The 19,596-nt window shown below is 35.4% G+C and overlaps 1 protein-coding gene across 2 annotated transcripts in view; it reads right to left on the minus strand.

Annotated features, from left to right (window-relative positions):
• LOC110098757 overlaps positions 1 to 14,524 on the minus strand; it is an 18,217-nt gene extending 3,693 nt beyond the window's left edge. The window contains exons 1-9 of one of the 2 annotated variants that reach the window (XM_020825671.2): positions 14,409 to 14,524; positions 9,809 to 9,944; positions 9,447 to 9,632; positions 9,257 to 9,368; positions 9,136 to 9,169; positions 8,077 to 8,114; positions 7,959 to 7,993; positions 7,719 to 7,871; positions 4,463 to 6,978 (exon numbers count right to left, since the gene is read on the minus strand). In XM_020825671.2, coding sequence (XP_020681330.1) covers positions 4,463 to 6,978; positions 7,719 to 7,871; positions 7,959 to 7,993; positions 8,077 to 8,114; positions 9,136 to 9,169; positions 9,257 to 9,368; positions 9,447 to 9,632; positions 9,809 to 9,879 — 3,145 coding nt within the window. In that variant the 5' untranslated portion in view covers positions 9,880 to 9,944; positions 14,409 to 14,524. The remainder of the gene's footprint in view (positions 1 to 4,462; positions 6,979 to 7,718; positions 7,872 to 7,958; positions 7,994 to 8,076; positions 8,115 to 9,135; positions 9,170 to 9,256; positions 9,369 to 9,446; positions 9,633 to 9,808; positions 9,945 to 14,408) is intronic. The other variant, XM_020825672.2, reaches the window with a different exon arrangement.
• Positions 14,525 to 19,596: the final 5,072 nt, after the last annotated feature.

The raw sequence follows: 19,596 nt of genomic DNA on the forward strand, positions 1-19,596 counted from the left end.
TTTCTCTTATTGAACAGGGAAGAGAAAAGTGAGTCATGTTGAAGATGATGATGACATGGCATTCATAGATACAATTGGAGAAGAAGATTCACTTGAAGAAGACCCATTTAGTGATGGGATATGATTGCATTTTATATGTTTTTTTTACTTTGGTAGTTTTGTTAAACTAATATTTTGTGATTTTGTACTTTGGGAAATGATTTTATTGCATCTACTTTCTTATTTTCCACTATTTTCATATATTATTTAGATGTTTTTATTGTAAGGTACAATATTGCTATTATTTTCCTGCTAAAACCCTTGATTTTTCATTTACGCAATTCTGTGTCCGTGAGGCTTACGCCTCGCCTCACGGACGAAAACCGCCTCGAGGCTTAATTACGCAATTTTAAACCTTGATTTTTAGATAAGTGGAAATCCTACCAACCACTTACTCTCATTAAGTTTTTCTAGTGAGGACTCTATTAACTATTATCTTCCTGTTGAGGCTACCTCAAGGGCATGCCTTCTCGGGATTGTGAGTGAAAACTCTATCTGCCACTTGCCCTCATAGGATCCTTTTAGTAAGGATCATGTCCACTACTAACTTCTCATCCAAGCTACCTCATAAGCATGCAATCCAAGGGTTTTGCTAGATATAATATTATTTATAAAAATTCAAAAGAAGGCTTAATTAATATTTTAAATAAAAACTTGAAAATAAATCTATATCTCAAGATACATCTGACCTGATGAGATGAGTAGCTCGACTTTTTTGAATTACTCTTCAAGAGTATAAGAGCAAATAAATTATGATGACACTCCAATAATTTCTTTATCATAACTCTTATAAACTCCTCCATTTTAAGGTTGACAAAAAATACGTTGTTCTCATGATTAATGACCTAGAAGTCCCTAGAAAATCAAAGTATCAAACATTCAATTTCTTTCTTCAATTGAAAATATTTTATGTTGAATGCCCTCTCGTACAGTGTAAGAGGCAATATTGAGACTGACATTAGTATTTTTAGAGGTTTTAATCACTTAATGTGTTCAAAATATTAGAACTCCATTAAAATATTAGTCTTAGATATATTTAATGAATTGTAATCGGATGATTCAGACTGACTTTGGTGTGAAGGGCATCTTTGATTGCTCATGCTTTTTTTTTATTGAAAAGGTTCATCAATTTCTTATGGTGAATTTTTACGTCAACTCAAGGAATGTTCAAAATATTTTTATGTGCATTGATGGCAATGTTAACAGTTATTTAAGTTCCTAGTCGTTGAATGAGATCATTATAGAAGTGAATGATCTCTCACATTAATGAGTACAAATGTCTATGCTATGTAGGGGTGCCAAAAATTGACATGACCCGAAAAAATCTAGATTTGGGTCAACCCGTTTGTGAAGCGAGTCTGGTCCGGGTTCGAATTTCCGACCGGTTTGAAAAACGGATGGGTCGAGTTCTGGTTGACTCGGAAACATGCGGGTCGACCAGTTTGTAATCCTACGTGACTCGATCGTGTTGCTCAACCGCTCAGGATCGCGTCGCTCAGGCATTAGGGTCGTGTCGTGTCACCCAGGCCTCAGGGTCCTGCTGCTGTCTTTCTTAAGCTGCCGATGCCGACTTGCTACCGTCCCAAACCAGCATGAGATGCCGCCAGCATGAACCCGCATGAAATGCCGCTGTCGGCATACCTGACGCCGGATTTCTGCCGCAATCCCGAACACGCCTGAGATGTCGTTGTCCCGCCTGAGAGCCATCGAGCCGAAGACTGTCGCCATCCCTCCCTCGCTAGTCGTGTCGGGTCAACACGATAACCCGCGCAGGTCGAGTCCAGGTTGACTATCCTGACCCGTTTGCAAAACCAGTTACGACCCGTTTAAGGCCAGGTCAAGTTGGGTTCGACCCGAACCCGACCCGTTGAATCAAATTGACACCCCTAATACTACGACCTCCATGAAAAATACCTCATAATAACTTTATATCCACTCGCAAGATTTGGTGTGCTTCAAAAGATAAACTTTTATAATATTCCTTTAGAGTCCCCATTTTGGCAAATCCCAAAAAGATGGGAGAATTCATTGATGAAAAAATCTCAATTGACAATAAATTGTTTGATGAAAAAATCAAACAAAATCGACAAAATGGGCATTATAGTTCTATAGTGACCAATGTGCACATAACGATTAGAAGTTTCATCATATAAATCAAGTGCACGCAACTTAAACCCCACTTGAATATTAAGTTAAAAAATTGCATCAGTTAGAGATGAATACTCTAGAAAGTTGTGACAAGGGATAAATTGATTTCTTTCCCTCAAAAAGAATTTGTCTTGAACAAGACGTCTTAGCTCATCTCTTATAGCATCATGAGGGTGTTAATAAGATGATGTTAATATAAGTCCTCCATGACTGAAGGAGGATTACAAGCTGGTAAAACAACATGGAAAGGATGTGGTGAATTGAATAGTGTTAGAGAGAACTTGGTGAGGCTATGGTGAAGGGGGAATTGCGGCATCAAGAAGTAATGTTTGATTGACATCAAATAAATTAACCCCAAATTATTATTGATCTTAGGGTGAGATAACTCTATCATGTTGTGATTGTACTCATTGTCCAATGTCTTCTGAGACTTATATAGGATTTGAACATGAAGTTCTTCCATTATAAGTATACAATCTTTGTAAGTGAGACCTAGATAGTCTTCACCACCTATTTATATTGTCCTTGACTGAGGGGCTACTTTCTGACCAATCATAAAGCATTTGTTATATATTGGAAATATTTATTATAGATATCGCCAAACTAATGCTTGCTAAAAAATTTCTAGTGGCAGTTTGCTTAATAAATTAGCATTGGATAAAAATTCAGCACATATAGTTAAAAGTTGCAAGATAACATAATTGTTTATATAAAAAATCCAAATAAGGAAAAAATCTTGAAGCATAGCTCCGTTGCAATAATCAGCAAAATAATAAAAGATACAATATCATTGATTCTTTGAAGAAGATGGGATTATATATATATGAGAACAATTATCTAATTCTTATTGTAGAAATTATAAAAATCAAGCACCCATAAATAATTACAGCTAAACAACAGTGTTATAAGTAAATAATCAAGCAATAATAACCAGATCATATAAGCTTGTCAATTGTGCTAACAATTGCCGATAGAGTCATCGGCTATTATCACCAAAAAATGCAATATAACCATTTAGCTCTCTCGGCTCTCAAATCTTCCTTCAAGTAGAAAGTGAGAGACTATTTATAACTTTTTAGAGAGGCATTTTAATAAACTTGACCAAAATCTCATCGAATAGTCTATATTAATACCCTTGATCATAAATCATTTATTTAGCATTTAAGTACCTTATTGATGTCAGAATCAAATGATCTTAAACTTGTAGTATCATCTCATCAAGCCAATCGATTTGATTATAAGTACACAAGAATATAAGATTTGGAGAGTATTTGATCCTTCAATTAATATTTGAAGTTTCCAAATATGCCCTAGGTGCTTGATTTCAATTCACTTGAACTCATATTGGATTATTTATGGTGTTGATAGGTTTATCTCATCAAGATATTCAATTCGAATATAAATTTGTTCAAATCGAAGTTCAAATGATTCTGAATTTAATTTCGGAAATTTTCAATTGAATTTTATGGAGGCATATGAATAATAATAAGTTTTGCTTAATTCATTGGTTGAAGCGTTACTTGCTTCTAACAACAATAAACACGAAGATTTTCATCAAACATGATCTTTCCCACAAAGATGATGATATTACTCATGAAACTAGTAAATGAGGCAGAGCTAGCTAACCCTTATCTTGTTATTTTGTATGCTGAATCACTTGTGAGGTCGACTTCACACATCCACGATCACATTGATCCCTTAAGTAGTTCTTCAATCGTATATGTCAACCCAAACTACACTTTCCTTTTACTAAGAACGAACAATTTTATTGAATAGCTTATATCAATTTTAACTTTGGTTCATCTACTTTTTTGCGAAGCCTCCGACATAAACATTATCTTCTTTTCTTATGGGAAACATTTTATTTCTATTTTATGTCCAATGAGCAACCATATTCTCAATTATCGTATCAACAATAGATGTTGCTTTAACTATCCTTCTAATAGAATCATTCCATTTTTTCTAATTTTTTCATAGACATCTTAATATTCTCAATTAGGTTAAACTCAACTTTAGGCTATTTATATACTTTTTGATACCCAATATATAGATCCATACAACATAACTAACCCTATGATGCACAAACACGGACACGGTGACACGTTATTATAATTTTTATATTTCATAACAGTTACCAAATAACATAGCCTGTTTAGTATCAGCGACAAGGACCGTATGTTAAAATTTCGAAGACCTATTATTTTTTAAGAGGCAATTTTAACAGCCTCAAAAATGTCCAGGGAAACTTACGTTTTAATAATGAAATAAGCCATACCTGATGAAATGTCATGGACTATCCTGTAGTCAATGGCTCTTTTGCTATAATTCCCAACATCTAAATTTTCACTGGCAATGCTAATTGGCTGCTCATAGCCCTTAGCTTGAAGGGAAGCTCTCCGCAGCAGAGCTTCTGAAGTCTTATTAGCTGCTTTAGATTCTTCATGTTCTTCCTCTCCTTCAGAGAAGACTGAAGGACTAGACCAGCCTGTTGAATTCCCCTCGCCTTTGCTCTTTCGTGCAAACTTTAAGAGTCTTTTCAACCCCTTTGGGGCATCCTTTTGATACACTAAGGAAGGAGGATTCTCGGCATTTCCCCACTCAATTATTTCTGGTTCACCATTCTCAGCCTGCAGCATTTGTGACAACGAATGGCGTACACGAGAACTTGATGACACCGCTGGAACAATCATGGAAGAAATTTCATGTAGCCCATTGTTCGAAGATGGAGAATATTCCTGGTGATCTGTTTCCACCCATGCAACTGATGAGATGCCTAAATCCTCATCACGTTGGATTCCAGCAATAAGTGGATCCACCGAGTTCTGGATGTCATTGTCGGTTCCTGTTAGACTCCCATCTACATTCTCCGTTTCAATATACATATCATTATCTAGTGGAGCTACTAAAGTTTCATCTACCACAGTTATTGGTTGAACAAGATCATCCTCTATTACCTTAGTAGTTGGTACAGCTAGCGTTGCATTAGGCTCATTTTCTTCTGTTTGTACAAGATTTCCACTGTTCTTTGAAGAATCACCCGACTTTTCAACTCTACTATCCTTTGCTTTAGCAACTGAAAGTCCAAAACCAGGACTGATTCCAGAATTTTTTCTCAAGAAGGGTTTAGATTCCACTGGCACTACACTACTCTTCTTAGTATGCTTGTTGGGAACAGATGGTTTAGATAATTCACCGCAATCTTCCCCAGATAATGGACTTCTTGGTTTCACAGCTTTGTTCTTTGCAACTGCTTTCAGTTGTTTATCTTCTTGTCCTCTAAAAATTGGCTTAACATGGGTTTCTACACTACCATTACTCTTATTTCCTTTCACGCGCCCCAGTGGTTTCTCAGACTTCGGGGTTGGCTGACGTGGAGAATTTGAGGGTTGAGGTCTTTGGCGGCTTGAAATGCTACTAGAAGAAACCGCAGAAGAGCTTTTAGCTGGCGGTGTTCCACCCTTCCTCTTCGGAGGTCCTGACTGCAAAGCGCTCCCAGTCTTTGGAGAAGATGATTTAGGCGAGACATTTTTTGAACTGGTTGGCTTTGAAAGTTCCTTCTTCAACAAAACAGGTGGAGAAGAATTTCTCCTTGGTCTTTGAGAGATGTTTGCAGATTCTGGCTTCACCACAGCCTTAATGGATTTGGATGCCATTGCTGCTTTGCTCTGTTCCAGTGTCTCATGCATCACTTTAATATGTGCTTGTTTTGCTGCATGGTTTCTAGCATTCTCAGCTCGAAGTTTCTCATCCCTTTTCTCTTTATATTGGCTGTAAAAGCCACCCCTTTGATCTGTAGATGCATCTGACAAACCATCATTACCAACTTTGGTACCAAGGTATTTACTAGCATTGCTACTCTCCTTCATTTTGATAAGCATGTCATTCAACTCTGCCTCGTGCTGCTGATTCCATTCAGTCGATGTGAAATCTTTACCCTCCACAACATTAGAAGTAACAACAGGTTCAGTAGGAGCATCACCTTGCAATGGTTCTGCCACAATGATCTCTTCAGACATAACAACTTGAACATTTTCTGGATATGAAGGCTTGTCCTCCACCTCATCTTCTTTTTTCTCCCCTGCTTCATGGTCCAAGTTACTACAAGCAATCTGATGACAAGAATCTGATGTCTTTTCCTGTGTAGAATACTTAAAGGAACCACTCATTCCCGCACTCCATCTTCTCAAGACAGATTTGTTGGCACTAATAGATACCTCTGAAGTTTTCCTATTTTGAATATCTACATTTTCATCCTTTTGTTTGCGCTCAAAAAGGCTGATAGCATCTTGAACACTCATTCTAGTGACATTATTTTCAGGCTTCTTTGGTAGATGTTCCATTTCATCATCCCCACTCTCGGTTGGATCAACATCTCTATTTGATATTGTCTTTTCTCTGTCTGGAAAGTAATTGAGGCTCTTAATGGCAATTGCAGTAGACCTACGAGAACTAGATCTACCTACCTGAATCCGTCGCATTGGTGAAGCAGATCTTCTAGGTGTTGCAGATCTTACAATTGGCCGACTTCTTACCCCATTGGGGCTATCTATATCACTTGAATTTGAGGAATCCTCACTCTCTGATGAGTTATGTCGCTCAGCTTGGGCTACTTTAGCAGAAGAAACATAGGCTGCTACAGGATTAACAACATCATAATTTGCACTGAGGGAAAACTTTCCTTTTGCTGCATAGTTGATATTTTCCGATTCGTTCAAGGATGTCTGGTGCTTCATTGTAGTGTCGAAGTGCAGGTTATTTGGGCATAGCTCCAGAAACTCAAATAATAAATTGCTGAACAAAAATTAACATAAATAAAACTTAGCCTTCAGTTTCCAAGTTCACATGGGAGAAAATAAAAAATGTAATCAAGGAATGGCCATACAGTGAATCAGTCAAAGGTAACCACTTTAATCACAAAAGCCACGAAAGACCAAGGCGGAAAGCAAAATGAAGTGCTTGAATAATTACATGGTCAGCATTCAATAAATACATATCCATAACAGAGGGTTAATTTTCAAGATCATGAAAAATAAACAATTTTTTACATGCAAATGATATTCTCTAAAGACTACTAAGATAATAGTTTTATGACATGAATAATATTACAAAATTATAACTAGACTAATTGTACTAAATGAACCGAGTGTTGTATAATAAAAAAATTACTCATACCACAGTAAATATAATAGAAAAAAGACATACTAGCTTAGATATGTGGTAAAGATATAAGAATAGATTGAGCAAAAATAAATAAAATTAAATTAAATTTAAAAATAATAAAAAAAAAGATTGAGCAAAGATTATATTAAAGAGATGGTGGTGGTCTTTTGAAGATAATATTGGTGAAAATATATTTAGGCAATTTAGACATAGAAGTTAGAAGATGCACCCATAAATATCAAAGAGAACTAAGGTGAAAGGATTAGGATGGAGAAACAAGAGATCAAAAATCATATTGCATAAAATAATGTTAAAGATATCGAGCAGCACTCAATATAATGTTGATGTCATTGCTTACATTAAAAAGTTACCTTAATTCCGCAGCTCCAAAGTGCCGAGCAAATGATGCTAAATCAGAAATTTGGTTGGTGCTGCATGTAGCACCGGCAGCACGATTGAAAGAAGCAACTAGCTCTTCCTTCAAGGCGGCGAGTCTCAAGTCCATAGCCCGCAGCAATTCATTCCTTAGACCTCAAGGTTTTGGTATTTTAGCAGAAGAGCTATGTAAGATGTATCAAAATTATATTTTAAGTTTGACAAAATATACATACTTTGTAGCATCTGATGAAGCCGTTTCAACTTTGATCTGCAGAATATAGCTTACTTAGAGTTCAAAAAAATCAAAAGCCAAAGGGAACCAAAAGGAAGAATCAAAGGAAAAGCATTTACTTGCTGTGTTAGACCAGCATCATTTAAGTAGCTCACTTCTGTAAAGTTAAACAAAGATTTGTTATGTGATCCCATCTAAGATGTCATAAAAATAAATGCATAAAAAGATGAAACAAAATATAAAACAAGGAAGCTTTTCATTCCATAGAGAATAAATTATAATGACTCTTCTGGGAAAAAAAAGAGAGTATTTTCATTTGAAGAAACGGAACAACAATGGTGGCAGGTTAATAAAACCAATTTAAAAAGACGTCTGAAAAAGTACAACATTTTGAAAATAATCGAAGGAATTAAGTTTCGAGGTTGAAGTACCGAAAGCTTCACGTTAAATCCAAGAAAAGAGTTACAAGAATTAAAAGCACACTAGCAGTGAAAAAAAATATCATATTAGTAAGGTAAAAATTTTAATCCAAGGAATGGAAAGATTAAAATATAATTCAAATAAAGTAAAATGCAGATCATTGCAACCATTTTGAGGAGAAAACGTCTTCACACAATAAAGCTTAAGTTGCAAGCATTGACTTGACAAAGTTCCATTCAATATTAAATATTACTATCTTAGTTCTGCCAGAAAAAGGGAGGATATGAGATTTGAATTAGAGACTTTTAATTATCAATATTTGAAGTAAATGATCTGTACCATGCATGAAACAAAAAAGATAGGATGGTATTTGCAATGGAGAGCTTAAAAGCTTTATCATTCAAAATAAAATAAAGGGAAATTTACATACATACCACATTATACCATCCTATTTATATATCGAACACTCAAAATTTTAATATTACATACATACCACCCTATATTATTTTAATATCAAATATACCACTCATATTTCCTTCCTATCATTCATATATTTCATTTCTACCACTCATATTTGATATAAAATTTTAGGTGTTAAATATGTAAATAGAATAGTATATGGTGATATGTATCAAATCTCCCTAAAATAAAAAAAGCTTGAATTAGAGTAAGCGGCTAAAAATTAGTTTATTAATACAAGTTTATGTGACAACACTTCAAAGAAGTCTACTCAATCCAAAGAGGCCTTTTTAAGATACCTGTGGCCCCACCTCCAAAATGATTTGAATTGTCCTGCTAATTCAAATGCAAAATTTAGAACAGGTAAGGATGGAAAGCATTTTAAAAAACAGCGGTGTAAAAAACAAACCAGAATTCTACCTTTGCATATAGAGAAATGTGAAACCTCCTGGTTTCCTCCAACTGACAAATTTCATTCTCAATTGAATTGGCGAGCTTTAGCACATTGGGTACATTGACAACATGCAAAAATCTGAAAAGATAGCTGCTTAAATAACAAATATTCAAGAAAAGACTAAAGAAAAGAAAGAAATCTACTTGATAAATACACCTTGCTAGTGTAAACTTGGTGAACCATGATGAGGCTTCAGTGCTTGCATCAAGCTGCAGCTTGAAACTGCTATCTGATGGGTTGGACTGTGATGCTCTTGCTTCCGGTAAATGTATAGCCAGCTGATCTAGAGGACCACTATCTAACTTCTCTACAATATCATTGCTACAAATAAATGCTTCATAACTGCAATTGAAGTAAACCAAAAAAAAAAAAGTCAAATAAGCATAATCAAGCTACTTAGAACAGAAGGAGCAATGGCAAGTGCATGTGAAAGATCAACAAATAGGTAATTAAAAGAATGTGCAATTGTTTCATAAGTATTTGTCATACAACTAGAAAGATTTAAGAATTAGAGTTACCTGTTAGTTGACCAAGATACATGAAAAGTAGCATATTCCAGAACAGCATTTTCAGCTATTTTTTCCTCCATAGTTGTTCGTGGATTTAAAGAAAATAAGCTCAGAAAGCTCCTCTTAGAATGCCCTCTGCAAATTACTTTTCAAGAAAAAAATGACCGTCAGATTGTAGATTCATATAATCATATTGACAAAGAATGATCAACTAGCTTTATGTTTAATTCGAATTCAACGTAATGGGAAAAGAATTACCAAAGCATTAAACTTTGGATAGAAAAGATTTCAAAAGGAAAAAAAATATTAATTATCATCCATGCTTCTGGAATGTCAAAACTCGTATATGGACTTCCAATAAAAATAATTTAACTAGTGTGAGTCGAAGATTACAGATAGTACCCATCCTCATAACTAGATAAAGTGTTAATACAATTTAATATACATAAACTGTGAAAAACATCTCCTATGATTAGAGCTATAAAAAGATCCTTTTTTCACATTTGATCATATTCAGACGGATAATTAGCTCAAGTTCAACTAGTTTTTGTAAGCTCATGTAATTAGCAAGTCAAATAGAAACAAAACCTTGTTCAAAAATAATAACTTGATTATGTTTATACATACATACAAATAATACACAAATAAGATTGTGTATAGTCATATGCTTACATTTATATTTGTATGGATATATGAACCCAAACATGTCGTGTATGTTATATTATTTATATATGAATTTCAAGTAGATTTTATGTTTCTCGACAACTTGTTCTTAGTTCGTTAAGTTAACAAGTCAAACGCAAACAAAAAATTGGCTCATTTCCCTAACAAGCCAAGCCGAACAACGGCTGAGCTCGCTCAAGCTCGGCTCATTTACCCCTACTGTTGATAATAGTAAGATGATTCTTTAGGTCTCATAATTTGAGTGATGGGTCGGGTGACGAGGAAGATGAGAATTTCAATTTATTATTGATAGATATAGATATCAATTGTTGAAATGCATTGATCAACATTCGATAGGGAACATAAAAAAATTGAATGATGGTGACTAATTAGCTTGGTCATATTTCAGGTAGGATAGTAGATAAAGAGGCTAGTAATGTGAAACCCCTTAAGTAATAGAAAGCCTAACACTTAAACATCGAGGCGCCTTTTTGTGTGATGGATGAAATTTTCGTAAGAAATTCCGCAGTTAAGTGTGCTCATCCCAGAGCAATTCTGGGATGGGTGACCTACTGGGAAGTTACACCAACATGGCAAAATCGTGAGGCCCTTATGCCAAAGCGGACAATATCTCGATAGTTAAGAGTTTTGGCTGTTACAAATGGTATCAGAGCAATACACCAACCGAAAGATGGGAGCTAAGTGCCATACAAGGCAAAGTGCTACGCCATGGGAGCCACCTCTTGAACCCAATGTGGGACAAAGTGCTACATGACGAGAGCCACCGTTTGAGCTTGTAGGGGCCACCTCTAGAGTCCTATCTGCATGGTGGATGATTCTGAGATACAGATGCTAACGAGGACGTTAGTTACTTAAGTGTGGGAGATTGTGAAATCCCTTAGGTAATAAAAAACCTAACTCTTAAACATCGAGGCGCCTTTTGGTGTAATGACTGAAATTTCCGTAAGAAACTCCGCAGTTAATCGTGCTCATCCCAGAGCAATTCTCGGATGGGTAACCTACTCGGAAGTTACACCAACAAGGAAAACCGTGAGGCCCTTATGTCAAAGCGGACAATATCTCGATAATTAAGAGTTTGGACTGTTACAAGTAAGATGGGTGTCAAGTATTAATGACTAATAGACATCAGATGTCAGTCATTGATGAGCGTCGACCAACAATTGGCAAGCAACATCAAAAGCAAAAGGATGGTGAGAGATTGGTACATTGAAAGCATTAGACACATTACTGGACAAGATACATTGAAAAAGGGCAACAATGGCCAATCAACATTTTCATGTTTCTGATAGGAGGGAAGGCAAGCAATAGGGAATATGAGCATCATATGTCGATGGATAACAAATGTTCATTGTTAATCGATCGCAAGACAACTAAAAATTAGGAGTCAAACAATGGTGGGTAGTAAACTTGATTGCTCCTTTGATATAAAAGGAGACCAAGTGATTGATAAGATAAGCATCAATGTCATTGCATAACGACCAAAAAGTGTAAATTGTTTGTAGATATTTAGCAAACGTCAGTAAGTAAAATAAAAAGTCAGGTGATAACAAACAACGAATTTGATCGTTCTCCTAATAGGAGGAGAGATCAAGCAATTAATAAGGTTGGAGTTTAACATTAGTGACTACTAGTTGTTAGCCATTGGTGGTCATTTGAAGATAATCAACAGAAACGTCAAAACTAGGGTGTGGGGCACATCGAAAGTGAGCAACAATGGGTGATCAACTTTTTCATTCACATGATAGCTTGGATGATGATTGATGGGGAATGTCAAAAATCAATAAATAGTGGGCAGTTAGCTTGGTTATTCTTCTAATAGAATGGGAGATTAGGCAACATGGAAACTAACAACGAATGTTTGTGGCCAACCGATATCGTTCATTAGCAAGCGTCAGGCGAAGATTAACTAGGAACAACATAACTCAAGCAACCGTGGGTTGCAGCTTAGTTTCTCCCCTAATTGTACATAAAACTAGGAAATTGAAAGATAAGCATCAAACATCGAGCTTCGATAGCTCATAAACATAAAATGTCGGTCATTGGTGGGTATCAAGTGATGACCAACATAACATTAAAAGACGGGAGACAATGAGTGATCAATATGGTTGTTCTCCTGATAGGATACATGACCAACAACCAAAAAGACAAGTGACAAACATCAATCATTATCAAGCATCAAATAAAAAAATATTGGCAAGCATAGCACTAAGATCAAAGAGAAATAAAAAATTAAGCAACAGTGAATGATCAATAAGGAAGACAGGCGTCAAGTACAATGACCAACGACAAGCATGGCAAATATCAATGTCGATCAACAACTGGTGTTTAGTTGGTCATTGGATGGCATCGAGGGCACCTATCATTGAGCAATCATGCAGATCAACAGAAAATAATTGGCAGAGCTTAGGAATCCCCTTTGAATAGCAGAATTCTCTTGGTTCAAAAAACCCACCTAACTGCATAAAAATAGAGCCTACTAAAATTTTTGGAGGCATTACGGAGATTTCAAAAAAAAATCTCATGCACTCCATTAAATGCTAGAAAAATCCTGCTTGATCATTTTATTATCTTTTTGATATCCTGATCCTTTATTGCATTCACAATTGAGCTCGTTCATATAGTCAAGGCACTTATTTCAACTACAAAGACACAAAATTAAGTGGATTTTTTGCTGCTCAAATGACTTTTACAATTATGGTTATAAGTGATTAATTTAAGCTGTTAGAGACTCGAATACAAGTATTCCTTTTGTATTTGGTTCGACTCATCAAATCATATTTTCTCAAGAATAATTTGTTCGAAATGACTCTCAAAATAAATTGAAACTCCTAATCCAAATGCGTTGGTGCTCTAAGATTTTAAATTAATGTCAAAACTCATGCTTCATCTTAGCTTCCCATCATAGCTTCAATATGAATCGACTGGTGTATACTTCAAAGAAAACGTAAAGTGCATAAATCCAGAGAGAGCAACACTATGGAATCCGTCATCAGAAGGAAAAAAAAAACTGTGTAATCCATCAAATTCCAGTTTATTACAAACTAAGCAAAAACCAATCGCACAATACGTAAAACAAATGCATGCCAATTTGATATATGAAGCTCTAAAATCTTTTTCATCAAGGGCAGTAAGTCCATTTTGCCTAAAATAAAACAGCATCTAATCTAAAAAGTTTTGAAATTCTCAATATATAAAATCACCGAATTCTAGGACTTTAAACCTCTCCAATTAAATGGGAGAAGAACCAGCTGTTTCAAACCACTAAGGTTTCAAAAAAGTTAATCCCGCATACAAAATGGATTGGATGCATAGGCTAGGTAACTGGTGCATTTACCATGGTGATTGGAGAGGATCCAAATCCCTTAATTTCAACACATACATCACACCAATAAACTGTTTTTATGGAGTCTAGAGCATATGAGCATATAAAACGAAAATTTACCAATCAGAATTTAAAGGCACTCACTGAAACAAACTCCAATACCAAATCCAAACCACCCTCATTCACGCCACATTGAATCAACAGATCGCAAAGGATGAAAAAAAATAAAGTAAAACAAAGCATCATTTTCCCCAACAAACAAATCCAAACCAAGAAGTAAAGCGATTTGAAACCTTCAAAGCGCAATTCCACAAAAAGAAAATCCTACCCGAGTGTAAGATCCATGATGCAACTGTTAGCTAGAAAGAGCATAAAAAACTTCAAAATCCCTATTTAAATCTACAAGATCTGACACGCATTGCCCTATTCGCAACAGAAGGGAACTTAATCCAACAAATCTAAGAAAATGAAATAGAGAAACCATAAATAAACTGAATTCAAACAGTTAATTAAAGCTCAAAAAATTATTAAAAAAAAAACAGAAAACAGAAAACAGAGATCGATATCACTAAAAATCTTAAAAATCGGGCAATGCAAGCTTACCAGATCAAGCCAGAGAAACCCTAACGGCTCGGTGCCGAAGTCCCTCTCCCGACAGAATTACTGAGACCGAAGAAAAAGAGAGGAAAGAGAGTGTGGAAAGTCGGAAAGCACGAAGCACATTAAGTATTGTCTGAGAAACACATATGCCACTGCATATATACAAATTTACAATAATGCCACTGTAAGCCATTTTAACGCTTGACGAAATTACCCCTAACAACAACGCTATTATCGAAAGAAACCAAACGTGGGCCGGTGGCCAAAGCGCCCACCATAAATAGTACTTACAGCACTCCCGCTTTCAAATCGGAATTTTGTATATTTTGCAGAAGTTGAGGGGCAAGAATTATTACCCTTCAGCCCTGACTGAGGGTGATTTGAAAATTTAAATGCATTAGTTGATAGAATGGCAAATGGAAGTGTTGAGGAATTCTTCAGTGCAAAAGACAATAATAATTAATGGAGCACTCAAATAAATGCATAACCACATCAACAAAAAGATTTATGATAGAGAAAGATTATTATTAGAAAACAACTTAGGTAAAGAAATGTAATTATAATAAATATTTTGAATATAATTTAAATTAAACAAAAATATTAATTTTCTCATCATTAATGTGCTAAGACCAAAGGTTGTTGAGTCTAGTTTAACCTAGTTTTGTTGATTCTAGTTGTTCAAGATAAATTATTATTATTATTATTATTATTATTATTATTATTATTATTGTGTGCTAAAAAAATTATACGGTATAATGTATGTTTTGTTGATTCCCCTTATAAAGATTATAAAAGTTGGGTGTCCATGTGCAAATAATTACAAATCTAATAATGATGTTGAATGTTTATAGTTAGGTGACAGTAGTAGAATGATAGAAGCTAGTCAATGGTGACTGTGTTTGTTTCTAGTGGTTGTCGATATTGATCATTGGAAAACACGAGAGTTATTTAACTCTCACAACTCATAAACCCGATTAAATTAGAAAATGATGTTCCACTTATAGTATTTTGAATGTTATTTTGATAAATCTAGTTAGAATCCAAAACACACAATTGCATGTCTATTTTTAACTCATGAGTTATGAATCGTCTATATAGCATTTGAGTGACATATTAATGTTAGAATCGAATGATCTTAAGCATGTTAGATTCTTCTCAAGTAGTAGCCTGATTTGATTATTCTTATATGCCGGAACATTTACAGTGGTTGAGATGTATGGAGTATATTATTGTAGTTTTACATGAAGATCTAACACACACATAATTAAAGAGATTGGTGTATGATCGATAGCTCTATGAGACATCATAGTTCTTACATATAAAACGCCAAAAGGGGGAGCAATAGAGTCTAACGTATTTAAATTGATTCCACTAGTATTTGTATTTTATTGCAAGGGAAACCCCTATGCAAGGGAAAATATTGATAAAGTACATATTACATTGTTAATGTTGGGAGAGCCCATTGGCGCGAATCCAACATAAATCTAAGTGTTGAAGGTGAAGGTCATAGTTGAAGTTGATGGCGTGCATCAGTTATAAGTGATTATGTGTATTGACATTATTGGCGATGGTGGATAATGAAGTCTATATACATTGGAGTAGCTAGGTGATAACAACTAAAAGGTTGTAGGTTGGAGGGCCATAATCAACAAATGATAGAGGTGGAAGGGATCACAGTCAGGCGACGATGGTTTGAGAATCATAATTGACAGGCAATGGAGATCAAAAGGATCGTAGTCATGAAATGATGGGCTGGGGATCATTTAGGGTAATGGTGTTTAAAGGATCATAGTCGTCGGGTAGCGAGAGTCAAAGGATTATAGTCAGTGGATAATAGAGGTCAAAAGGACCATAATTGGGAGACAATGGTCGAATGACCATAATCGGGCGACGATAATCGAAGAACAGTATTCAAGTTACGATGGTTTGAGGATCATATTCAGATGACATAGGTCAAAAAGACTATAGTCAAGTGATAGTGGTCATAGAATCATAGTCGGGATGATGAAGGTTGGAGGACTATAGTAAATGATCACCAACAATGGTTTAAAGGATCATAGTCATATAATGATGTGTGATGCTCCAGGATCTAATGAAATAATTAAATTCCTTGACAACTTTTCTCAATCATAATGCCGAGTAAACCATAGTCAACTAAATAATCCAAACTAATATTAATAGTATAAAATATTATTCAAATATCATTTCTCAAAAGTTATATATAATAATCTAGTTCATACAAAATCCATACATAATAAAATAAACAATTAGATTACAAAATACCTCAAAATCCTAATTTTTAGAATCTTGACCTTATCAACTCTACTATGTTGGATCTATCCCTTATCTATATATATTAGAGAAATTTCACAAAGTGAGCACAACAAGCTCAGTAAAATTTTTTTCACATATTTGCTACAAATATCAATACTCATTTTACTATAAATAGAAAAATTATTAAAAAATTAAGCTAAAACATCAGAGTCTAAACTAAGTGTTAACAAAAAATAACTTATATAAAAATTAACCCATTTTGTGTTTCAGAAAACATCAATTCATAAATTATTACTTGACTTTGCACATAACATTTACATTTGCACTTTTCACATAATTACTTTCATAAGACTATCATAATATGCTTCTTATCGAAGTTATCACTTGCACTTTTATTGATAAACTTCACAGGGTATCAAAATGTGAGAATATACTTGATATCAAAATATTTTTTATACTCTAATTTATTTGAATTATCAAAATAAGCAATACATGGATATATTATGCATATGTCTAAGTGTATGTTAAAACTCCACTTTCACTTATGACTGTTTAAATCTGCAACACCCACATAAAGCAAGTTGAGTCAAAGCAAAGCATAAAACCTCCTACATCCATGCCAAACAGATGGGTCAAATAAGAACTTATAGAGCCCTTGTAGCATTTTTAAAAAGTGCACTTGTATCATTTTAGATATCACAGCTTCTCTAATATTATGCCATGAATCATGGATGTGAGTATTTAAACATATAATTATGATATTAAATATGAATATGATGACATATGAACTACTAAAATCAGGTAACATTGTATGTGTAAAAACCAATGTACTTGCCATTTATCTTTCTAATTATAACTTCAAAGGAACATTTAGAACAACATTTTGAGACTTTTAGAGAACTATCATGAATATTATAAATATTTCATTCATTTAACATGTACAAAAACTAATACATAAGAACTAACCTGTAAAATTTTAACTTTATACAATCAAGTGTTCAAAATAAATCATGCTATAATATATAAAAAGTTACACTATGAAAACATCATAAAATTGAAGAAAATATATAGATTTTTTATATCTTGTGTTATACATATTGGAATTGAAAGCATAGATGGGTGTTTAGAAGTTTACCTTGTGCTCGACAAAATCCTTAACTAGCCTAATGGATGAATTTAGCTCTGCAACCTCTAAATCTCTACCCTCTTTTTTCTCTCTTTTCTCTCTCTCTCTCTCTTCTTCCTTCTCCAACAAGGTGGGTGGGTGTGTCACTACGATGCTCCTAGAATCATTTGGCCTCCCATGGTTTTCTCTTTTTCCATTTTAAATTTTAACTTATTTAGAGTTAAGTAGGTATTATATTACTTAAAATTGATAAAAAAAACATAATAAAATAGAATTAATACCATATTAAGTCAACTAAGTGGATTCTGCAACAATGGATACTGCACAATAGTCATAGGAACAATAGTTTGGTGCCAGTGATTAGAGAATCGTAGTTGGACGACAGTTGTCAGAGGATCATAGTCAGACAATGATGGTTCAATGACAGTCATCAATGGGTGATGATAGTCCTAGGATCATAGTCAATGAGCAAAGAAGGTCAAAGAGATCATGGTAGGACGAACCCTTGATCAGACACGCTTTACCACAAAATAAATGCATTCAAAAATATACAAAACATACAAAATAGAAAATGGAAAATTCAATCTTTCATGACTAATCATATCAGCTTAGAATATTGTTGTAAGAAATATTACATTCCCTTCTTGAATGTACATGCAAATCTAACTCATGAAATTACTATATGATTGTTGCGTCCTGGAGTATTCGCGGCGGTAGAGAAATATATAGTTTAACATCTTAACGTTGTACAAAGATCCAGCACACAATCAGGTAAGAGAGAGAGGGTGTTGCATTCATAAAAGACACCATAATTTTTACGTGGAAACCCCTGAAAAGGGGAAAAAAATCACGAGGTCTGACCCAGTTTAAATGAATCCACTAGTATTTGCAGTGGATTACAAATGCGGACCTTCCTTGGGAGAAGGCCTTGGCTTGATTGTACAAATATAGATCATATATAGCACATTATATGGTGGGAGTTACAATATAGACATGTCTGTTTAGTCGGCACGACCATAGTTGATAGGATAGAGGTCGGAAAGACCGTTATCTGGTGATGGATGTCGAAAGGACCGTAGCATGCAGGAGATCGAGGTTAGAAAGATCGTTGTCTGGCGATGTTGGTCGAAAGGTCCATAGTATGTGACGGAGGTCGGAAGGACCATAGTCGAAAGGAGACAAGGGTTTGAAAGACCGTAGTTGACCAGAGATCGGGGACATAAAGACCGTTGTAGTAGGGCGGTACTCTGGCAGAACTCTAGGCATCAGGTGGTGGCCCGATAAAAGTTCGGGCCGCAAGTGGTGGTCCGGTAGAATTTGGGCCTTAGGTGGCGGCCCGGTGCAGCACAGGGCCTCAAGCGGTGGTCCGGCGGAAGTTCGGGCATCAGGTGGCGGTCTGGCAGAAGTCTAGGTCTCAAGTGATGATCAGGTGGAGGTGAGGGCCTCAAGTGGTGGTCCGGCAGAACAACGACATCAAGCGGTGGTCCTGCGGAAGTTCGTGTCTCAGGTGGTGGTCTGGCAAAATTCCAGGTCTCAAGTGGTGGTCTGGCGGAGGTGAGGGCCTCAAGTGGTGGTCCGGTGGAGGTGAGGGCCTCAAGTGGTGGTCCGGCAAAACAACGACGTCAGGTGGTGGTCCGGCGAAGGCGAGAGCAGGGGCGGATCCAGCTTCTTTTTTTAGGGCGGGCAAAAAAAAATTTTTTTGAGGTATGGACAAATATGCTTAGGATTGATAAAATTAGGGCAAAAAAAATTTTTTAGGGGGGGGGGGGGGGAAAAACCCCAAAAATTCAA

This window comes from Dendrobium catenatum, unplaced genomic scaffold (genome assembly GCF_001605985.2).
Source record: "Dendrobium catenatum unplaced genomic scaffold, ASM160598v2 fragScaff_scaffold_740, whole genome shotgun sequence".
Lineage (NCBI taxonomy): Eukaryota > Viridiplantae > Streptophyta > Magnoliopsida > Asparagales > Orchidaceae > Dendrobium > Dendrobium catenatum.